Source organism: Poecilia mexicana, unplaced genomic scaffold (genome assembly GCF_051168715.1).
Source record: "Poecilia mexicana isolate PSO_F unplaced genomic scaffold, ASM5116871v1 scaffold_9, whole genome shotgun sequence".
Taxonomy (NCBI): domain Eukaryota; kingdom Metazoa; phylum Chordata; class Actinopteri; order Cyprinodontiformes; family Poeciliidae; genus Poecilia; species Poecilia mexicana.
This window is the reverse complement of record NW_028263378.1, coordinates 2,818,754-2,843,390: the sequence shown is the minus strand read 5'-3', so window position 1 is coordinate 2,843,390 and position 24,637 is coordinate 2,818,754. Positions and strand designations below refer to the sequence as shown.

The 24,637-nt window shown below is 37.8% G+C and overlaps 1 protein-coding gene across 2 annotated transcripts in view; it reads right to left on the bottom strand.

Annotated features, from left to right (window-relative positions):
• The window catches only part of adamts3 (ADAM metallopeptidase with thrombospondin type 1 motif, 3), a 144,431-nt gene extending 121,519 nt beyond the window's left edge, over positions 1-22,912 (bottom strand). For both annotated transcript variants that reach the window (XM_015000265.2, XM_015000268.2), the window contains exons 1-3: positions 22,512-22,912; positions 20,294-20,315; positions 12,093-12,496 (exon numbers count right to left, since the gene is read on the bottom strand). In XM_015000265.2, the coding sequence (XP_014855751.2) occupies positions 12,093-12,496; positions 20,294-20,315; positions 22,512-22,571 (486 nt within the window). In that variant the 5' untranslated portion in view covers positions 22,572-22,912. The remainder of the gene's footprint in view (positions 1-12,092; positions 12,497-20,293; positions 20,316-22,511) is intronic.
• Positions 22,913-24,637: the final 1,725 nt, after the last annotated feature.

Below are 24,637 nucleotides of genomic sequence, written 5' to 3'. Positions count from 1 at the left end.
AGTTTTAGTTTTATAACACACGATATAGTTCCGGTCAGTTATAGCTTTTTCCCATTGATTATCGTTTTTATTTATTTCAGTTAATGAAAATATTTTCTTGTTATTTCATTAGATTTAGTTAAATATAAAGTTGTAACACTTTAAAGAACTAAAATGGCTGTTCTGAAAATAGGGGAGATATCTTCCAAATAAATTCAGTAAATTTTTAATTATTCTTCAATCCATACTTCCTCTAAATCACATGTCAAACTCCAGTTTCTCTGGAGCTTTTGGGCACGTCTCTTTTTAACAAACCTTAATGAGATAATGAGCTCCTCAGCCTCTAAAGCCCGACTAACTGATGAGGAGACAATTCAACCGTTTGATTGACATCCAAGAGTTTCAGAACACCAAACCCTCACAGACTGACCACAACGGTCAAAGAGTGGCTTTTCAAGCTAACGCTACACCTGATCCACTAACATGCTAGCAGCAGAGCTAATTTTTAGTGTAGCGCTTTAGTTGTCGTTGGCAACATTTAGCGCACTTAGTTTCTCCTAAATAACTTTTTATTCATTTTTTTGGGGGGGATATTTTGTAAGGTTTCAGTTTGATAAAGTTCAACATTTGTGTTGAAGTTTTGGTTGTTCACCATTCCTGTTAGCCGTTTCTATTCATGCTCTTATTTTGAAGTGGAAGAACACAGTTTATGAAGCAGTTCCTCACATTCTCCCTTTATAACCCATAAACTTATAATAATATATCAGACCAAAATAAAAGACACTAGAGAACCAGATATAATTATACCTAAGGGCATTATCAAGATATAATTTGAATGTCTTTCGGATTTAAAGCTGATTTTAAGGACTCCAGTAACCCTAACACACATATAGTAACATACGACTGAAGATGAGAAAATCTGGAAATTAGGTTTTTGTTTCAGATATTTGGGGAAGTGAATAATTTATTTAGTATTTATGGTACATATCACAGATCTGCATCATTAATGTCACATCTTTTCATTCCAACTCTACAGGTCCGAGCCAGTAGAGGTTAAAAAGATGCTCCGACTATAAATGAAATTATCTTTAGAGTCATTTCTGCTCTCTGCATTTCATTTTTACGTAAAAGAGTCAGGAGAATTTCAGCAGTGGATTTCTCCTAGAAGCATTTACTAGATCAGAAAAATCCCAAAATAACAACAGGAAGTTCAGCTGAAGATCTTTTATATGCCTTTGATGGCCAAACTAAGTCTGAATGTTTACTCATTGCTCATGTTCTGTATTTGACTCCTAAGACTCATCTCGAAGCCGCTTCAGAAGCAGATCATTTATTTCTGCCAGCGATTACTCTCACACTCCTCCAGTCCAAAAATATACCAGACATGAGAAGCTTCCTGTCTTTGCCTTTCAGGGTAATGACTTCCCTGAATACCAGAACTATGAACTATGTGAACCATCGGACTTTCCGAGCAGAAAACCTTCAGGGGTGTCATGGATGGGGGGAAAGACGGGAATCAAAGTTTGAATGAACTTTTGAAACGCTGAATTCGGCTTTAGGCATTTAATCGAATCGTTTTTCTGCTGGACTGTGTGATCATGTAAAAACAATAAAAACTCATTTTGTTCTTTGAGTTTTTCTGACAGTTTCCATGCAAACCAGATGTGTCTCTAGAGCCAAACTGTCACCAACAAACACTCAAATTCATTGACTTCATTTATACAAAACAGGAAAAAAATCTTTCAGGTCATGTGACCTTTGATGCTCTCGCTTGCTGAATAGTGCAGATCCATCAGGATCAAGGGTGTGAAATTCAGAATGTTCTGCAGAAATAACATGGGATGTTACTTTTTCCTTCACACTGTCATCTTGTTCTACGTTTCTACAGAAGTAAGAAACTTAGAACTTAGGAAATTAACCAGGAAGTAGGTCAGGCTGTCAGTTTTAATAACATTATATCTGTTGGTTAAACATTATGTATTCTACAGAGATAAATGCATCTTTATCTGGTTTTATTTAACTCAAAACATCCAGTTGATTCATATATTTGTAGAATGAATGTGATTAAAGTTGTTACGTTTTTATGCACTTAATGAATACAAATAAATATTTATTTTTTTAGAGTTTAGTGTACCATAAATTTCAATCAAGGGAAAATTTGCAAATTCTGATTTCTGGATAACTGCCAGTTTTTCTAAATAAAGCCATAATTTGGATTCTATTGAGGTATTATCACTTTGTGCATGTTTATTTTTTTAATTTTCCATTAAATGGATTTCTGGAAAAGTGGTCCATTCAAACAGAGTTTAACAATTTAAAACCAAAGGTTTCTGCTGGTTCACATGAATCTGTGAGAGATTCACAAATGCTTAGAGGAAGTCGTTTCCCCCTCCAGTGTTTACCCCTCAGGCTTTCTGTTTTGGTTCGTCCTCAGCGATCGCTGTCCTCTGGGCTGCAGGAAAGCTCTGAAAACAAACCGCACACTATCTGCTGAACAGCAGAACCAGAACCAGAACCAGAACCGCAGAGGAGATAAAAGAGGCCTGCAGAGGGTCAGAATGTTTCCTCCTGGAAAAATGAAAGGAGGTTTCCAAGAAGCATCAGATCGCCTCAAACATAATTCATCATGTAGTCTCCAAACTGTTCAGATGAGAAAGTCAGGCTGCAAAACGCTTCAAATCAGCAAATATATGATCCATGATGTCTGGTAATTAAACATCATTTACCAAATGAAAATATAAAAGTTCAGTTTCTTCTTTCAATCTATAACAATAATGGGATAAAAATGTGAGAACACATTCTCAGAGATACATAAACTTTAAATTTTAATGAACATTTAACTCTGGAAAACATTTTAAATATAAAATTAAATCAGCAAAACAACAGAAACAACAAATGAAATCAATTATAAAGTCTCTGTAAATAATATTATCCCTCATAAAAGAGCTGGTTGAGACCAAAACACCAGACTGAAGAGTTTTGTCATCCAGGGTTTGGTAGAGAGAGAGAAAAATAATTAAAATTATAAAAATGGATGGCGCTCATTTTAAATTATTACATGAATAACCAGTTAAATCCCAAAATGTCTCCTGCATAGTAAAAGAAAGCATTTCAATCCCTGGACCTCCCCAACATTTAACACTTTATGTTGGTTATGCTGCAGCAGTTGTTGCCATGTTTACATTTACTTTGATAGGAAATGTAAAAGATGCATCAGTAGAAAACTTTAAAGAATATATGTACATGATATTGTACTTATATTTGTTTATTAAAGTATTTTACTCAATTCCTCTTATACCAGTTTGAGAGAGACATTCACTTCCAGAGATAAAGGCAGGAAGTAAAGAGGTCTGGTCATGTGAAAGTGATATCGCTCCGACAATCTGTTTTATTTTAAAGCTTCAACTAGCAGCCAGAAGCCAAAACACTTTCAGAGCTTCCAAAAGTTAGAAAAAAGTTAATTGATTTATTTATTGTTAATTAAATAAATTGATTTATTTAATCAATTTATTTGATTTATTTATTTATTTATTGACTAGTTACTGCTTTTGAAAAGTGATCATTCTTTAAGTTTCCCCTGAGAAATGCAGGCCAACAACTTTTCATGAAGTGAGCATTATTACTCTACAAATGAAATGTTTTGATTTACCTGCCATTTTGATCATAATGGAATCACTTCTGCTGCACACAGACCCACTGAAGCAGATGGAAAATTTAAGGGTCAGATGTTTTATGTTGTTTAAAAGAACAGCTGACATGAGGCAGCATGAAGGCCGACTCCCACTCCGAGCAGAGAGAGGGAGGTCAGCCACGCTGCTGCTGGAGGAAGAAGCAGCTTAATGCAGTAAAGACTTCCAGACTGCAGACTGGCTATAATTAAGAAACAGTAAAACCCACACCTACCGTGGGCCAGAGCTGCCACTTGAGATCAAAGCCAGCAGCTTTTTCATCAGAAACCCCTGATTTGGTGACTGTTTGATGTTAGCAGTGCTGCATGCTTTGCATTTAGGCTGCGAACGAAAGGAAGGAGCAGCGTTCACGTTCCGCATCAAAGCAAACGTACAAATTACATGGCAGTAATAGGAAGGTACGTTACAAATTGTTCTTCCTAAAAGTCGCCCCGAAGGTTTTAGGACAGGAAATGTGATGGAATCCAAAATAAGGAAACATTAAATTTCTCACATTTGACCTGCTTTGCATCCAGAAGCAGAACCGAAGACTAGGGGCGCACCAATTTATCGGCCAGCCGGTTTACAGGAGCCGATTTCCTTAACTTTGGGAGATCGGTGATCGGCCAATACTTCCATGTGAAGCTGATCTTATCTCACCTTTAGACCTCAGAAAAGGTCTAAATGTCAACCACTGTCTTCTTCTGCTCTGCTGTGAGGTTTGAAAAACCAGCCCACCTGGTCATGTCTGCTCAGTTACGGTCCCAGTCACCCAGCTCAGATATTTTCACGCTATATTTAGTGACATTTCAGATAAAAAAAAAATGGAGTCGGCATGTCAGGCTTTTTAAACATCGGGAATCAGAGATCGGCCAGAAAACTGCAATCAGTTCACTCCTGGAGAGACTCGACAAAATTCAGCTTCTATGATCCACAACTCTGGAACAAACTTCAGAAAAACAGCAAAACAGCTGAAACACTGATTCCTTTAGATCTGTGTGGAGCTGCTTTTTAACCATAATAAATGCAACATTGACCAACATATTTGACGTGTTTTGATGATTTTGACACTCGATGGTTTCTCAATTGTTGACTGTATATTGTTTTTATGAGTTTTTATTTTTGTGGTTTTTTTATGTGTTTTTAAGTGCTAAGAAAATTATATAATTTTTCACAATATTTTTTTTTACTTGATACCCAAAAAGTTAAGGTAATAATTTGGGGATTTCTTCAGCTTAGCCTTACAGACTCGAGGTAAAAGGCAGCCTTCCTGCAGATAAGAAATAATGTTGGCTTTTATGACCTGAGCCATTCCTTGTTCTCACCATGTTCATTTGTAAAGCTGTGTCTTATAAACTTTGTTTTATTACACAAATTTCCTAATTAAATACTTATTTACTGTGATTTCCAGAACCTGATTTCTTGCCAAAGCAACATTTCAGCTCCTACATTAGAGGCCAACGATGTGCTGCTAAAAAGGTGATGCTATTTAACTTTAACTTGCTTTTGTGCAAAGTAATTTAACAAAGAACTTTTGTTCTCTCAGTTTATGGAGCATTTTTTTCCCACCACAGAATCGGGTCTGTCTGTAGAACAAAGCAGCCTGAGGGCCAGAAGATTGATTTATTGTGGGTGTTGGACATTTTCTGAAGATTTTCTGAATATAATAACACACCGCAGATGATAAATATTACTAAATTTGAATCAATTACACAAAGTGGCAAGGCTGCTTCTCATATCCAATCATTTCTACTGGCAGTGAAACTGACTAGTGCTGCAGTTTTCAGATTTCTCAGCTAAATCTAGTAAAGTTTGACTTCACTGTGAGATGAGACTGAGTTTTGATGGCTTTTTATTTAATCACAAGAATATCTTAACAGCAGCATTCAAAAAACAAAAACTTTTAACACCTTTAGAACTCAATTTTCTGCCTTCCAGAAGAAAAATGCATAAAATATAAGAAAATAAATAAACTGCTTCGTAAAGCTCTGATCAAATAAAAATGGTCATCTCAAAGGTGAAAAAAATTTATTTTAAATGTCATACACTTTTGTTTTTAGCTCTACGAATCAAAAACTTGAAGGTGGATCCAGTGTTTTTTACGCCCGTCTTCATTTTACTGAATTTCAAGTTTAAAATGCAAAATGAGTTCCGATAAAACATGATAATTATTTCCTAATGACTGGATACATTAATAAAGTTTTATGGTTAACCCTGAGAAAATACGGCAATAACGACCAAAGCCAAAATAATCCCAATATTCCATCGTTCAGCATTTTAATGGACATTTTTCATCCGTTCTTTTCTGCTTTTGTTGCTTTTTGTAAGAAACTTGAATTAGCAATTAGCTCAACATGCTGTGAAAAACCTCTAACCCCTCTTCACATTTCTTTTGTTTTTGCTTTTTTTGTCAGGAACCAGTAAAATAGTGTTTCATTTTTAAGGGGAAAAAATCAGTTCACAATGACGGGAGATATTATATTGGCTGTGTGTCGACATGTTTTTTTCATCTGCTCTGTTTAGCTCTTGGCATAGCGATAGCTGTGCAGAAAGCAGCTGAAACGCCACTTGATAAATTTTACTGCGTTCAAAGCAACGCAAGTTTATGAAGCCAAATAAGTTTTTCTTTAGGTTTTGTCTGTGTGGGATTGCCTGGAACACAACTGAGAATGTAGCAACACAAATCACCAACAAGTCGTATCAAAACATGCTAACGTTAGCCTAGCATTTTTAGACAACTGTCCCTCATAAAAACTTTTAACATAAGATAAATCATGTAAGGTTTTCCTATTTCAGTGCATTTAGGACTAATATAACTTATTAATTTCCCCGAAAAATATTATTTTTCTATTCAGATTCTGATGTTTGTTCTTATTTCATTCATATTTCTGTCTTCAAGGTAAAATTCAGATATACCAGCTAAAACCCATGAGAGAAATGTTAATAGGTCTAGTAAGGTGATGGACAGTCTGTCTCTGTACGGCGCAGAGACAAACTAAATCTTTAGTAACCGTTCTGCCCACATCTCCAGATCTGATGCATTTCAGTCAATATGGAGCCTTAAAATGTGAAAACAAGGGCCACAAATCTTTGAGATTTTTGTAATAATCAGTTATTTTATACAAAAAGAGCAGTTTTCTAAACACACTTTGGTTATGATGTTTTCTGCCAAGGGTTTTAAATGTTTTATCCACATTCAACATTTTACTTGAACTGCAGAAAGTTCTGACTTTAAAAACGTAAACATCCTAAAAGTTAGCTTAAAGCAAACCAAGCCAGAGTTCAGACTCTTCTTTTGGAAAGAAAATCTTGATGCAAGTGCTTTGCTGCACAGCTGCGTGTCGAAGGTCAGCAGGTTAATGTCAAAAACGTTTGTCAATGTTTTAAAAGTCTCAGAAAATGCAGACCATTATATTATGGTAATCATAATGCCAGGGATCTATAAACACAGCTCAAGGTCGGCTGTGCAGCCGTGGGCGACGCGGCGCTTTAAGGCACAAAGGAATACATTAAACCAAACACATCACTTCTGTCTGAACGGGATATTCACTGACAGTTTGAATAAAACTTTTCATATTCCTGCAAAATTCTCACAAACTGATTTTACGACAAACTTACATTATGTTACTTATTGCAAAATGTTTGTGTCTTTTTAATGTTTTCTAATCTTCTACACAAGATCTCACCGTTTTGTTTTAGTTATCAATCTTTTCTATAAGAGCAACGAATCAATGATGAGGTCATTAAAGAGCTGCTGCCATTGGTCAGGATGTTTTAAAAAATAATAAATCCTACAGTTTGCATGATTATGTGATGGTATTCAGGTGTTTTTAAGGTTTGGTGTAACTTATTGACTATTCTTATCTCAATTTTTAACTATTGTTACAGTTCTTATCTTAACCAGTTACAGGATCAGCTAAATGGAAATTAGCTAACAAATATAACTGATATTAAATGTAACCAGTTACATTTACTTGAGTAACTTTTTTAAAAAACAAAATGTATTTTTACTATGCTGTACTTTTTACTATTACCCGAGTAATTTTATTATGAAGTATTTTTACTCTAAACTGAGTAAAAGTTCTGGATTTTCTACCCACTAAATGAAAAACAAAAATGTTTTAATCAGATATTCACCAGACACAGACACACCCCTGCAGATTTTGATGAACTTTCATAAGTTTTATGTTTAAAAAAAAACTGATTTGGAAATTTTTCTTGTTATTTTTGTTCCTTATATGAATTATTGATATTTTGGTTCTTAAAATACAGAAATTTTCACTTAACTTTATATTTTGGTCAGTCTGATGATGTAATGTTTAACTATTAAATGACTGATAATTCGATCAGCTACTCAGACTTTTTATTAAATACTTTATTCTTAGTTTCTTACATAAAATATGTTAAAGTAATGCTACTCTTACTTGAGTATAATTTTTGGCTTCCTGCCCGCCTCTGAGCATCTTTCATACCAAAGGGACCAAACATGTACAGATGAACTATTTTGATATTTACTGAATTCCTCAGTGGAAAACTTTCAGGATAAAAAGTGAAAATATTTCCAAATATAAAATAATCTCATTATTGACACAAACCTAAAAACTAACAGAACATTTTACAACCTGGCCTGGAAATCCATGTTTTTCTTTTTACGTCAGCTTTTATTTTAGTTGTTAGTAAAAATAATTACATTCATGCTCCTGGACTGATGATCTGTAATGTAGATAAAACATCTCTGACTCTGTGAAATTAATGTTGAAGAAAGCAGTGTTTTCTTTTGAGGCGCTGTTTTAACAGCTTCCTTCACCTGAGTCCTGACAGGCCGCCATGACGGCTTCAGGTGTGAATCTCCTGTTCGTCCTCAGAACAAACCAAGTGAATCTGACCAGCAGCGACTCTCTACAGGCAAAGCTGCTGTGTTTGCTACGATCTCCCACCAAGGCGGAAAACGTCTCCTTCTGGGCGTTTTATGAACGGTCTGTTCGCAAACAGGAACAGAAAGTTTTGGAAGAATCCATCAAACATCCTCCGTTCACAGAACGAAGATCCTGATGTTTTCCCCAAACACAAACAGACATTTTAGAAATTTATTTGTTCCCATTTTGATTTGAAGCCTGAATTAATTGTGCAACATGTCACTGAGAGAAGTTGGGCAACATTGTTTTTTCTCTGCTATTTGACACATGTACAGTCAGAAAACAGAAGCTAGGTGCTGCTAATTAAATACACCAATCAAAATGGCCGCCTCTATATTATCAAGAGCTGTAGTCACTGACCTGGAGGAAACCTGACAAAAACAATATGTAAGACGACAGACATGTGATCAATATCAATATTTGATAGTGTGATAGAATATTAAATTCAGAACAACACAGCATTCTGGGAAATGTAGGCAGATTAGCTGCTCAACCTCTACAAGCTAAGCTAGGTTGGTGGCCTGAGGGAACCCACTCACTCTTTGGTTGCCTAGCAACAACCTGCTGGGCAACAAGCTGTTTCAAGTTACTCCCCTAACTGTGGTTGCCTAGCAACAACCTGTTGAGTAACTTGTAACAGTTTTAGGTTTTGCCATCATCCCTCAAAGCTGCTTAAAAATAAAAAACAAGACTGGATAAAACAGGAAACGCTGCACCACCAGCTTGGCAGCATTTCAGACAATTACAACAAAAAACTAATCAATCATCAATATCGACTGATATGAAACAGTTAACTCGTGATGCATGTTTCAGCCGTATCATCCAGGCCTGGCAGGAGTTTTAGCCACAGAGAATATTTCAATCCACTTTTTTTATATGATGGAAAAATCTGGTACTTGGTTAGATTTTGTGGAAATTAGAAGTCAGAAGTGGATATTATTGAGTTTGTTTTAATTCATCATGCGATTGATTGATTGATTATTGCAACAGATCTGGTCACCCAGTCAACCATGAACTCTTTTTGTTTATCAAAGTATTAGAAAGTCTGAAATTTCAATTTAAATCATTTTGGCTCAAACTGGATCATCAACCAGACAATAAACAACAAAATGGCTGAAAAATGTAAGATAGAAATCTGGGATCAAGGTAATGCAACAGATCTGAATAATGTCTGAAGTGTCTACAAACCTCAGTGAAGTGAAGCAATAATTACGGATGAGTCACGTTTTCTGCAGTAACGGGAGCAGCAGATCAAATCTGACAGTAAACAGCTACTAACAGATTTATTGCTGCTAACAAAGCACACCCATGAATCATCATACAGGTGGATTATACAAGTCATCCTGCAAACTTTGCCAATCACTTAGAGATTAATACTGAGGTGCAGAAGATCCACATTTTCTCAAAAAAGCACCAAACTACGTTGTATTTCAGTCTCTAACTTGGGCAAAGACGCCACACTGAAGAATGTCACAATGTGCTTTTTAAAAATAACTCTGGTGTTTCCGTCAATAAATACGTCCCAGCGGAAAGCAAACCCATCAATAAATGATTCCTGCTAACGAGTAGCCGCAGCTCCCGTCCTGAGGTGAACGCTTCTGGTTGGGCGTTTTTAATGGATCTGTTTTCAGAAACATGAATCTCCTGCCGCTGCAGAGCAGAACAGAAGCAGGAGTTACAGAAATTTAGCTTCAGTGTTGGGGAGAACAATTATTTATCGCAACAGGCAACATAAACAGCTGCGACTGTTGTCTGGGCTCAGACACTGACTGGAAACAAAACTTCCTGGAATGGATGCAATAATAAACTGGAAACATAAGTTTATCCGCATGGTAAAGGTGGAAATAATAACAAAATAAATTATTAATCCATATTGATAACTGAGTCGTATGTTATAGATTTTTTCTCATATATGCAAATTTCATTTTTAAGGGGCCTAAAAAGAGTTTAGGGCCCTAAATGTCTTAATACTGTGAAAAACCTCTAAAAACATTTAGAAGAGCCTATTTAACATACCATAATATGCATCAACAGAAGATAACATCTTCAGTCTTCCTTGTGTCTACGGCTTTCATCCAATCAGCAGGAAGGAAGAGTAACGGCGATCCTGGATTGGCTGCTTAGGAAATGCCAGCCAAAGGCGTGGCAAGCAGCATCTTTCCTGCTTCTTTTACTTTTCAAATATTTTAGATTTACTTTGTGAAATAATCTACAAATATGGAGGATATAATTTGGAGTTACTTTCCACAGAGAAATCTGTAAATACCGAACCGCGAACGTGCGAGTGGGCGAACGGGCCCGCTGCATTTCAGTTTATGTTGAGTCTATTTTAACCCATGAGACCAGGTCAGACTCAGCCTGCTAACAATGGCACGGCTAACAGAATGGAAAATAAATGTCTTTCAAAATAAAAGCAGAACAGCCTGATTCATCCACAGAGTTAGCGCTGCTAAGGCTACGTTCACCTTCACCTCTGCAACATCATCTTCTCCTTCATCTCCTCAACATGCATCACCAGAAACTACCAACTTCACAGAAATAGAAAGTAAATCGCTGGAAACTTCTGCTTGGACTTCCAGCAGACTGTTGTACATGATCGATTTCTCTGATTTTCTGATTTCTCTGATTTTACTCTTTATACGTATATGTTTGAGTAAAATGGACATCGTTCTTCTATTCCATCATCTACTGACATCTGTCTGAAATTCCAAGCAAAAATTGTGTTTATTTGCAGAAAATGGTCAAAATAACAAAAAAGATGCTGTGCTTTCAGACCTCAAATAAGGCAAAGAAGGCAAGTTCACATTCATTTAGAAACAACGATACTAATGTTTTAACTCAGGAAGAGTTCAGAAATCAACATTTGGTGGAATAACCAGGAGCTTTTCAATGCGGTTCAGTGCAGAAGTTTCTTCATGTTTCCCAGTTTTTATATTTTCATATGTTTCCTGCTGGCTGCTTGAGGAAATCTAAAGAGATGCAGGATGTAATATTCCCATCTTTGACTAAGACACTGTGTACATGATGTAAAACGTTTGGTTTGTTTGAAACTCATAAGTGGCTTAACTTGACATCAACTTCTCCATCAACCCCTAAACCAATAAAATGCAGACTTTGTGACTTTTTTCAGGCTGGGAACTCGACCGATTCTGTTCCTAAACATGGAGATGTTTGAGTGCTTCACTCCACTCTGGTTCTGGCTGGAGTTGTTCCCAGATTCCCATTCAGATGTTTTACGAGGGTCGATAGGAAGGAGACGTTTGTCAGGCACAATAGGAACTCGTGTTTTATGCTGGGAAGAGGTCTGGAGGAAACCTGTTTGTGAGCAGTCACCCGTTAAACTCCCGCACGTCACAGGGTGTCTCCCAAAACAATGTGCCATAAAAATGCCGAGTGCTGACGTAAAGAAAGGCTGAACTCAAGAGTTACAGACATCCACAGCACTTGATAAGGTCATGGAGCTTTGTAGGGAAAAGAAAGGCATTCAGGAGAAGGAGAAGCGAGGACTTTACAGCCGAGAGGGACTTACCAGTCCATCGCAGTTGTTAATGGCAACCATGGCTCCGGGGACGTCAGTGATGTCACCGATGAAGGTGCAGTCCGTCTTCAGCAGCTCCCGCTGGAGAATCCTCTCCGTCGCGTCGGTCCGGTTGGCGCCCGCCGTGGCGTTCCCAAACTCCAGAACCTCATCGTGCCACTCCACCATCGCCCCGGGCGCCACCAGCCGGTCGTTGGGCCGCAGCCGCAGGTGGAACTCCTTCCCGAAGGCCGTGATGTTGAAGAAGAGTCTCTGCTCGGACCCAGAGGGAAACGCGTCCCTCCTCACGCGCTGCTTGTGCGTGGCAGACAGCAGGTGGGACAGGTAGTGACCGTGGGAGTCGGTGCTGAAGGGCGTCACCAGGCCGTACTCCTTCAGCCGGCTCCTCAGCTGGTCTGGCAGAACAAACACACAACAGGTTCTTCAAAAAGCAGCAGCAGAACAGACAGCTGCTTCCTGTTTCAACAAGAAAGATTGGTAATCGAGATCAACCAGAAAACTGCAATCAATGCACCCACAGTTTCAACTTACTCAAAGTAATCATCTCAAGCAGAAAGTATCCCGATATTTAAAAGCAGACGTGGGTAGTGTAACGGGTGGAACCACCAGGGGTCGCTTCCTCCACAATTTGAGCTCCCATAAAAGGGAAGCTGTCAGGCTGGTGGGCAATTGTCAATCTCCTCTGTGTTTGACCAGGTGTGTTGGCCCACACATCCCACTGTTGCGATCAGGTTTGTGTCAGTTCTTTGTTGTAAAGAAAAACTCTTAATCTGATTATATTCAGTCAGTGTTTGTGTGATGTTTTTATATAGGGCCACACTTCATGTTTTGAGCTGACGATTCCTACCTGGGCGTGTGGTTGGTCGACGCTGCAGTTGTCGCTGCACCCTGCTGTTCTTTTAGTTTGATTTTCTTTTTCCATTGTTTTTCATTTATTTTTGTTTACCTATTGTTTTTTGCAAATACACATCCTCTTATTTTGTAATAATAAATATTGTCTCTTTTATATTGGTTGTTTTTATTGCACTATAAGTGGTCGTAACAGTAGAATACCGAAACAAAATCCTGGCTTACTGACTGATCTTGTAGGATTTTATGTAAAATAAAACTGTGAACTAATCTTTAAAATAAAACTAAAAAAGTGAGGGAGTGAGAAAAATTAGCTGTTTTGTACCCATGATGGCTGATTAATTGGTGGGACAGATGGGAGAACTCTACATTGTTTTCAACGTTACACTGCGAAAACACAACATCTTAAAGTATTTTGGTCAAATTTCTACTGCAAATATCTTAGTAAACTTTAAATAAGACAAAACTAACTTACCAGCAACTTTTCAGCAACATATACGAGCTTATTTTAGGTCAATAACACCTTAATATTGAAAAAAGTTCTGGTTCCATTGACACTTAGACATTTTCCCATGTTATAAATAAAATAATAGTACAAGTACTTTTTCACAAATATTAAGAAATTATTGACTTACAACAAGCTCCCGTTTCCTTCTGAAAACTTACTTTCTCAGTACACTTGTTTTCTTAGTAAATATAACCAAAACACACATGCTAAGCTAGCGCTAGTGGGGAAAATGAGTCGTGATTTTTTACCAAAGACAGAAGAGAAATCCTAGAACCGCTAAAATCTGACACCGCTCCATTTGTAAAGGAAGTGAAGCTCAGAGTCTTCTTCAGAGGTTTTGGTGTTGGTTCCTTATTCAGCGCCCCCACAGGCGAGGAGGGGAACAGCTTGCTCAAAGGTGGACAGTGGAAGAGAACCAAAGCAGCTAGTTAGAATAAATTTATATGTCTAGCTGACTGATTTGTTCTGTCAGCAAGCTAGCACACATATTCTTTTCTAGCTAGCTAGATTAATTCTATTGTTATTGAAATTATTGAAATTATTAAAACTGCAACATAATTCAAATATTTCTATTTCGGGGAAAAAAGAAAAAACAATCTGATGAATATTAAAATCTAATCATCATCTTGACAAAAAAAGCACTGAAGCAGGTGTCACAAAGATAAAAACCAATTCTATCTCTGAGACGCAGGACGCAGCTTACAGATCACAGTGGGCATAAAGAAAGAAAAAATATAAATTTGACACACTTAGCATAAAATACCTGCAGCTTTTTACAGCTGTGACACCATAATAATACACACTGTGAGCAGCTTTAACTCCATACGCAGCCGGCTTCCTTCATTATAAACACGTCTGACAGGCAGCAGAAGCAAACCACAGATATGTCTGGGGGTTTGAATGTGCAAGGAGATCCGGGACAGAACATCCTTTTAACGGAACATTTACAAAGTTCGTCCTTAAATCATGTCAGCGTCGGCCTCTGCTAACGTCAGCGAGAAGGCTGCTTGAGATTTCCACCTGAAATCTTGAGCAACATCTGCAGGACTGATGTAATGCTCAGCATCATGACATGCGTTTCCCAACAGAGTGCTTCAACACTAAAGCTCCTGTGACGAATCTTTGAAAGATGAAATATTCTTGGTGCCAGGGGTCTCTAGGCACATCCAAGAACTAAATTCACTTCTGTGTGCTGAAATGTTACGCTCGTGTAAGCCTCTGCAGGATTTAAACAACCATTTCTCCCACCTAAAAGAAGAAACGGAACAATTTCTGTGCATTTGAGTTTTCTACGTAGAGAATCAAAGAGAATACATTTTGATTCTGGGCAAATCCTGGGTTATATATAAAACAATCTCTAAACATACAGTGAACAGAAAAGAGTTTTTATAATGTTTGATGCAAATCTATTGCACTTGATTAACTGAGTTCCTGTTGTAGGTCAGACGTTGCGAAAAACCCAAAGGCTTATTTAGTATGTCAAATATTAAAGTTTATAACAGCATAATTTGAAAAACAGACTGAATAAACACTGGCACATCTAAATAAATTAGAAGTTAATTAGTTCAGCGATCCAATTCAAAAAGTAAAACTCGTTATCTGGTAATTTGTGATTACCACTTAACAGCTACTGAACAACAAGTATTTAATTTCTGAGAAAATTATAATATTACTTTAAAACAATTTAAAATACAGAGATTATAGTACAGAAAAGTTTTGCTATAACTATAAAGACGACAGTCATCAACACACTCCATAGTGTCTACAGACAGCAGCTAGGTATAGTAGTGGAAAGTTAAGTGGAAGGAAAAAGTATGGTAGAACAGACAGCTGAAACCCTATTCTGTGTGCGATACAGATATCAAAGTTTCAACATCTAAACTAAGTTTATATGAATTTAATTTTCCAATGACATTTATTGAGATTTTGCTTGTGAGTTTATCAGGCGGATGTTGTTTGTGGTTTCTGGAAAACGAGACAGACTTTAATAGCTCAGTAAATAATGGTTCCTCAAAGACACATCGTTGTTATTTACTAGAGATCATACACATTTTTACTAACATTTTTATGGCACACTATCAGGGTCCTTGTCAGTAGAAAGAAACGGAATAACTTTTCGCCAAAACTATTTTTAGAATCTGAGAAATTTTCTGGTAAAAATTATTTCCAAGCTCCAAAAGCTGAAAATTTGCTAGAAACAAATCTGACATTTTGATATTAATCTCAGAAATGTTTTAGAAGAAACTTGGAAATTTCGGAGTTTAAAAACTGTGTAGAAGAGTATGATGTTTCACAAATCCACTAAATATCTATAAAAGTTAATATATTTCTGAACTAAATAATCTGCAGCTCAAAGTATCTGGCTCAGGAAAAGCATTCTTAATTTATCTTTCCTCAAATACCCAAACCAAACAAAAACAAACTCTGGATGTGTAGAAAATGTGAGAAAATGTGAGAAAGTGTTCAAATGTTTCCTGCATGGCTGCAGCTGAACACTTTACATTTACATGCAGATCAAGCAGAGCTCAGAGTAAAACCTGTTACATTATTCTGAAAGGTCACCACTTCACAAGCCATCAGCACTTTGCCTTCACATTCATGGGAAAGTGATTTAAAAACCGTTTCAATGTATTTTAATGTGAAGAGATAAATTCTTACAATAAGCAAACGCCTGGTTGGAAAGTTTTGCTCAGAAAAGCTAAATTAATGCAAGAAATCCTGAAATCTGAATGTATTCTGAGCTATTCAGGAGTTTTATACTTATAATGTGTTAAATATTTATACAATATATCATCCTAACCTTCTGCAAGAACAATATTTTCCTTTATTGTCGTATTTTTAATATTTCATATGCAGTTTTGTTTGAAGTAGCAGTCCAACCTCACTGGTTGTGATAATATATATATATTTCTACATTAGAAATAATCCCCCAGCAGCTGGTTGAACTGGTGAGCTTTATTTTCTTAATGTTTTTAAAACAACATTTAAGTGCAATAACATTGTCAACCACATAATTTATTATCAGTTTTACAGGTTCACATTTTCTTTAAATCATATGTAATAAAGGCCATATTGACTTGTAAACAATCTTATAATCAAACTTCTTTATTTGAGTCAGAATTACTTTCCAGTAATTGAGTTAAATAGACTTAATTTCTGAGATGAAATGTAAACACCGAAATAAAGAAGATCTAAGTTGGAAGACATTTTTTAAAAATCTTTTAAATTGAACATCATTTCTCTTATGAAAAGTTATTTCAGACCTGAACTGGCATATTGTAGCTAATATTAAATTATATTTTCATAGCAGCTGCAACCGATGATGTGTTTAATACTGAAGCAGAGAGAAAAAAAGTTTGTTGGGGATGGAAAACATAAAGTAGGACGATCTCAATAATCTGCAAATCAGTTTACATCATTTATCATTTTTCTCTTTTTTCCCAAAACCTGGATGATAAAGTTTTCAGTCTGATGATTTTGTCTCAGCTGTAGGAGTGATTTTGTTTACACAGACTTCATAATTCATTTTATTTGTTGTTTTAAATATTTAAAATGTCTTCCAGTTCCAGAGTTAAATGTTCTTAAGAATTTCAGAGTTTATTTATCTTGCATTATTGTGGCACTGCTTGAAAGTTACATAACAATATTATCGTTTATCGCAATAACTTCTGGGACAATTTATCATCCAGTAACTTTTATTAGGCCTTCAAATGCTTTAAAATACAGAAACGAAAACAGGAAGTTTTAGGCTACCTGGTTACCCAATAAGAATATTTATCTGTTCAGAGTCCAAACACACAGGAAGCAAACATGCAGAAAGACCCAGTCTGGGATTCAAACTCAGCACCTTCTCCCTGAATTTTCCCCAATTAATTCACTTAATTAAAGAACTATAATCCACATAAAAGTCTCGTCTAACTGGAGCATTTTCATAAAACCTGACTTTGAACTGAAGCTCAGAGCAGCATAGTAAACCCAGCCAGACGCCGGATGTGCTAACCCCTTAGCTGTAATGCTAGGTAGGCCATGTGCTTATTTTTTCCACCATGTGGAAGAAAACGGCCCTGAACACACGAGTCAAGCAGCATCTGGGTTTCAGACCAGCAGGATTGATGGTGTGGAGCAGCCAGCCCAGTCCCACTCCACCTCAGCCCAGTAGGAAACCAGTGGATGACGTCAAGCACGCTGCTGCTCAGGCAGAACCAGGAAATGCAGAGGAACCGATCGACCCGGGCTGCACCTGCCCGCCGAGCCAGAAGTGGGTCTGCTCCATGAAACTCAGACATGCTGATGGTTATGGCTTCTCTGCAAGTCACTCAGTAAAACCACTGAATATAGGAGGTTTTTATACCATCAGCACAGAGGATAAGTCTGAGACTCGCTTACCATTTAACATGTACAGATCAGGGTTACGGGAGAAAACATGGCTCTTTTCCTCAGAAATCTCCCTTTACCCTTCAGAGATTAAAGTCACAGTTTGGAAAGAAAAATGTCAGAATTAAAAAATTAAATCAAGAACCACTGAAGGAAACGACATGAAAACCTCTGAAGGAGACTCTTGATTCTTCATGAAACTTAAAGACGGCGTGGCGTCAGGAAACAAGCTATTTCTCCTGCTAGAGCTTTTATTTTGGCTGTATTTACCCAGAATGCCATGCACTGTAGTCCACTTCCTGCTTTTGGAGCGATCTCCAGTCCAGTTGCGTTCACATAAGCATTCAAACCGGACCAGAGTTCCCTTCAACCGGACCGAGGCCGAGGTTTGCCTCGGTCACACATCCCCAAACGAACCGGACTTAGTCCAACAAACCAGAGTATGGTTAAAGCGGACTAAACGGGACTGGTGTGAATGCACCCAAAGTGTTTTCAGTCTGACACCAATAAAAAGCTTCACCTTTAATCCAGACAGTGACTCCAAACATTCAGCCAGAGCTCCAGCAGGACGCTTCAGATCAGGTTTATGATCCTGTCTAGACATTAATTCAGCTGAAATTCTCTGACAAGAATAAAATATTGCTGCTTACATTTAAACCTGAGCAAAGTGGATTTATCCTGCAAACAGGTAAAGACATATTCCAGAAAGCTTCATGTCTGTGATTGCAGCTAAAGTCAGTTTGACAAAGTGCTGACTCAGGGCGTCTGAGTGCAGATGCTTCCCATGCTGTACAGGTTTTTATTTTTAATAGGAGAAAAATGCTAAATTATGTAAAACTTTTTGCTGGTCTGACACAAAGTCCCATAAAATGCATTTCTGGTTTTAAACGTGATGAACTGTTTGGACGTTCAGGGTGTATGAATACCTCAGCAAGACGCTGTAAAAACACTGAAAAAAACACAAAATCTTAGCAAGTATTTTGGTCTCTTTTCTACTGCAAACATCTTAGTTTTGTCTTATTTCAAGTTTACTAACTTACAGGTAACTTGGCAGCAAGAAGCTTGTTTCAAGTCAATAATTCCTTAAAATTAGTGAAATCGCATCTGTTCCATCGGCAGATTGTTTAATTTAAAAGAGGATTAACATGGCTGCCGGTGTGAATGCACCCTGAGTCAAGTCCTATTGGCAAATAAAGGCATAATCTGCAGGGCTGCCACCTTAGATTTTGTTAAACATAATTATTCCTGCACATTTTGTCCCACTAAATAAACATACTCAAATTGTACATTAGATTTTCAATAACATTTAGAGCTTTTTCAGGTTTTTAATGCTTTCTTTGTTGTTAAAGCCATAAAAATGCTAATAAAAACCAGTGGCAGAAACAGTGCTCATGCTTCAAGCCTCATTAGAGCAAATATTTCGCAACATTTTATGTATTTCCCATAAAACTACAGTAAAGAGTTCAGCGTCCTGCTGTCTGATTTAATAAACCAGTCAGACATGTTTCTGTTCCAGCATGAAGGGGGCAGAAAAAAGGTGAAAAGTTGAGCAGAAACCACATGAAGTGAGGGCAGCAGCTGCTTTACAAGGCTGATAAAGGCCACAGAGAGCCAACAGTGGCAGCCACAAACGCTGCACACTGCCCAGCGCTGCCCCGCTGCGCGGCGGCCCGGACGTGTTCAGGAGATAACTGCGGACGTAAACGGATCCTACGTGGACCGGCTGCAGCTCGCCGGTCCCTCAACCTCACAATGGAGAACAGATGTGCAGGATTTAGAGGTGGAATTCTCTTTCCTGTATAACAAAGCCCTTTAAGCAGTCGCAATATAAGTGTGTGTGAGTCGGAGGAGTCAGGAGCGTGTGTGTGTGTGTGTGTGTGTGTGTGTGTGTGTGAGGGGAGGGGAGTCAGGAGTGTGTGTGTGTGTGTGTGCGTGTGTGTGTGTGTGTGAGTGTGTGTGTGCGTGTGTGTGTGAGGGGGTGTGTGGGTGGGTGAGTGTGTGTGTGTGTGTGTGTGTGTGTGTGTGTGTGTGTGTGTGTGTGAGGGGAGGGGAGTCAGGAGTGTGTGTGTGTGTGTGTGGGTGTGTGTGTGTGTGTGAGTGCGTGTGTGCGTGTGTGTGTGAGGGGGTGTGTGGGTGAGTGTGTGTGTGTGTGTGTGTGTGTGTGTGTGTGTGTGTGCGTGTGTGTGTGTGTGTGTGTGTGTGTGTGAGGGGAGTCAGGAGTGTGTGTGTGTGTGTGTGTGTGTGTGTGTGTGTGTGTGTGTGAGGGGAGGGGAGTCAGGAGTGTGTGTGTGTGTATGTGTGTGTGTGTTACAGAACTGCTCAACAGAAAAACTCTCCTCCCTCTTTGATCAGGCTGCTGTTCTCCTCCTGAACTTGTCAGCAGTTTGGAGGAGAAAACCTGGAACTGGAGTTTGGACTGAATTAATGATAACATGGAGGGAAGTGAAGAAGCAGGTCTTACCTTCCCGGTGTGATTCACCAGCCTGCAGGAGACACAAGAACAAATGTGAAAAAGCATCAAGGAAACACAAAATGCTCATTTTAAAACAGGTTCTTTGATTCAAAGTCCCACTGTGAACTGAATTTAATTTAGCTCTTTATGTAAACAGTGGATTTAATTCACTTTGGGATCTAGAAGTAAATTTATTCTGCTGCTTCGGCAGTTTTTTATGTTCTGCTGGGACTATTAAAATGCAGATAGAATAAATAAATAAACTGCATGATAAATGAAAACAAACTGGATGATAAAAGTCTTCAGGCTGATGTTTTGGTCTCAACTTCTTCCTTTTATGAGGAATCATTTAGTTTGTTTATAATTCATTTTATTTGTTTTTATTTTGCATATTTAAAATGTCTTCCAGTTCCAGTGTTAAATGTTCATTAGAATTTAAAGTTTATTGATCTTTGAGAATATGTTCTTGTACTTTTATGCCATTACCATTATATTACCTGAAAATGGTCTCAAAACAGCAATATTATCATTTATCACAATAATTTCTGGAACAATTTATCGTCCAGCCCAACCAGGTCATGTCTGCATATTTACACTCCACTGTTGCCAATTCAGCAACTTTCCTGCTAAAACTGAGGAGTTGTGCTAAAAAGATCATCTTTCCAGGAAGCTCAGGTGAGATCAGTGGAGATAAACGCAGATGTTTCTGCTCACCAAATAAAAACTTTCTGCCTTACAGTTAATAAACTATTAGATTTTAAAGGCACAACACGGTTCATGTTACAGTTTCTACCATTCGCTCCAGCAGGCAGTCGACAGTCAGACCAGTTTCTGTTCATGAACATAAAGTTTATCGAGTAAGAATCGGTTTTATTTATTTTACTTAAATGTATCATCTGTCTAATTAGTTTGGAAACCTGCCAACAATAAAGTATCAATGCTGGACAGAAATGGAGCAGAAATTAGATCCATCAAAAATCACACCTGTTTATTGTCAATAAAAACATGGAGGAAATAATTATTACTGAATGTTTGGTCGACTTGTAAAACCTGTTCATGTAAGGAATGAACTTTATGTGTGTTGATGATTTTGATGATTTTTGACAAAATGTGATTTCTGTTATTGGTTGTCACAACTGTTGACTTTATGATGCGTTTCTGATGTTTTTTCAGGATTGAAGCACTTTGAGCCGATGTGCTGCCAAACAGATAAACTTCATTGTCTGACAGATTGATTCAGAGATTGTAACCTCACATTTCTTCTGAAACTTTTAGCTGCTTTGTGCTTTTTTACATGATTCTCGGATTTGGTTAACTACCGAGTTACTCATAAGCAGGTGTGGTAAATATCCGTTGCATAAATCTGTTAAATATCTGTTTATTGTGATTAGAAAGCAACTTAGAGTATTATATTTTCGGTCTTATTGTATATCCATTTTTATTACTTGTCCAGAAACCGCAGGTGTAATTTCGCTGCAATCTGGCATCAAATGGTGACATTTATGTTTGAGTTTACATTGTCCGTTTTTAAATAAAGTTCATTATCAATACAGAAAAGATAAATTATTAAACAAGCTTTAAAGTCTGACTCTCCCAACATATTACAGTTTCTGCTAGAGTACAATCAGGACCGGATTTACAAGGATGTGGACTGGAGCCAGTTTTAGTGCCCTATACCTTTTTCAAATACTTGAATATTGTTTGTATTCATTAAAATTGCAAAAATAATGCAACTCACATGATTCTGAGTTTTATATTAAGTACAAAACAGAAAACAAACATTTGGGACACCCCCCAAAGTTGACGCCCTGGGCTACTGCCCTAGTAGCCCTTTCTAAAGCCTGACTGCGCATTTTCCAACATGTCAGGTGCCCATTCACTTCTTTTGGGGAGCTAAAGGCCACTGAGCGGTCGCAAAGTTCGCTCTGCCTCGGGCAGGCCTGGTTCTCTTGGTTTACTGGAGCTAAAGCCTCAAACAGAAACACGTTTGTAAGTTTCAGCCCGTATGTGTGACAGGCTGAACCCACGCGTGGTGCAGTGTCAACACGCAGTGCACAGAGGAAGCAGTGTGCGTGTTTACAGAGGCGATGGGAAACTTTTAGAAGCTGCTGCCCCACTTCTCTCTGCTTTGCAGTTCATAATAAACGGCCCGGAAAAGCGAAATAAGTGAATGAATTAACAGAAATCAAGCAGTCTGTCAGTGAACTGAGCATGTGCAGACACTTACCTCGTCAGCTGAAGTCAAAACAAATCCAACAAGCAGAAAAGTTAGAGATAACACAGCCATCACGAGAGGAGCTTTATCTCAACCTGAAGCTCAAATTAAAAAGCGCAGCAGCGAAAAATAAAAGAAAGTCTCTACGCAAACGTGAGGAGGCTCATTCAAAACGTGTCAGAAGCGCAGGCTCTGATTATTAAAGGGGGGAAGTAGCTGCAGTTTGATTGAGTCAGGAGTGAGGCGGGTTGCGACCCTTTGTCAGAGCGTTTCTGTTCTCTTCACTGAGTTTCCAGAAAGTTTGGGCGAAGTTCGCCGGACAGCCCTCCGCCGCTGTCGCACAGAGCTGCAGAGTGAGGCAGCCTGGAGCTCGGTTCCCCGGGCTAATAAGCCTTCAGACCAGCCCTGTGTGACGTGACTCTGCCCTCTCACCGAGCCCCAACACGGAGGGACCGAGGAGGAGGAGGAGGAGGAGGAAGAGCAGCAGCACCGTCTCTGATAGGGACGTCACTATGTCTCTGACTAACTGCAAAGTTTCAATCATCTTGTTCTAAAAGTAAAATTTAAAATACATTTCTGATTTCACTTTCCCAAAACTTTTTTGAGTGGGGATGTGTGGAGTAGCTCTCAGTAGTCATTATCTTACCTGCAGCAGTGAGTAGTAATGGCAGTAGACATAGTCTCAACCTTTAAAATTGCACAATTTGACATTTTGAAAGTAAATTAGCAAATTTTTAAAAACCATTCACACAGTGTCTGTGTTTTAAATATTACATTTTCACTATTTTTAAATGAACATTGTCACAACTGCAATGTCAAGTTGTTGGCATTTATGTACTTCCATTTTTGTTATTTTGATTTACTTGTCTTGTCTATCATGATATGTCCTGCTGCCTTTCTTGGCCTCTTGAAGTCTTGATGTCAATTAGTTTTTTTATCTGATTAAATAAATGTTCAATAAAGATCTTTTTTTTAAATATTTGTTTTTTGAGGCTCTTTAAGATGTGTGCATTTATTTTTGCAGTTATATGACCCAGGCCGAAAACTAATTGACTCCAAATAATATAAAACAGAAAGCTGTATGTTTTGGATCTAAAATGATTTTATAGTTTAATACTTGAGTAAATAATTGATAAATGTCTCATACATTTTTGCCCAGAAGTGTTTTCAACTTGACAATTTTGGCTCTCATAACAACACATTTGGACACCACTGTCTTTTATGGAATATGTTTTAAAATAATTTATTATAACCTTATTTTTCACATCACATTAACATGGAGGTTTATTAGACTTCAGAACCACTGAAAATATTTTATATCATGTCAGATATTTTCCTTGCCTGAATGATCTGAGTTTCTACCACATTATTTCTTCTAATAAATAAAACAAAGGCAGTAAAATAGAATAATAGACTTTGGCACTGAGAGAAAATCAGTGAAGATGACCTGAAGGATCAGTACTCTCCTTTACTGCAATCAAACTTATTAAATGTTAAATTTTAAGATTGTATGAATGCAGTGACATTCTTCACTGTCTTCATATCACTGTGCAGAGAAATCAGCTCCATGAACCAGTTGGAAAAGGTTTTATTGACTTTTAAAGTTTGCTTTATTACTAAAAATCATTTTTATTGTATTTTGGTTCAAAATGACCAGGAAAGTTTCATGAGCAGCATTTAGACTTTGTGCTGTAAAATAACAGATATGCATGAAAGCATCACCTCCAGTAAACAAAAATCATGCATTCATCACATTGCATTTGTGTGCGTGCGTGCATGCGTGCATGCGTGTGTGTGCGTGTGTGTGCGTGCGTGTGTGTGTGTGTGTGTAAAGTTACTATCTACAACACATGTGTCAAACTCGAGGCCCGCGGGCCAAATCCGGTCCCTCACAGCTTTTTATGTGGCCCTCTGGTCTCCAGATGTCAATCAGTCTCACAGAAATTCATGCAAAATCAACATTTTTATGCATTTTTAATGTATAATTGTGAGTTTATTGCAAATTTTCCTAAAAAAAAGAAATGGTCACAAACCCTGGCTTTGAGCAACTGCTAACTCCTTCCTCCAGGTGGCGGTGTTTCATACTTTTACGACACTCCTGCCTCAAACTAACTTTATGTCAGGTTACAGTCTGTGAT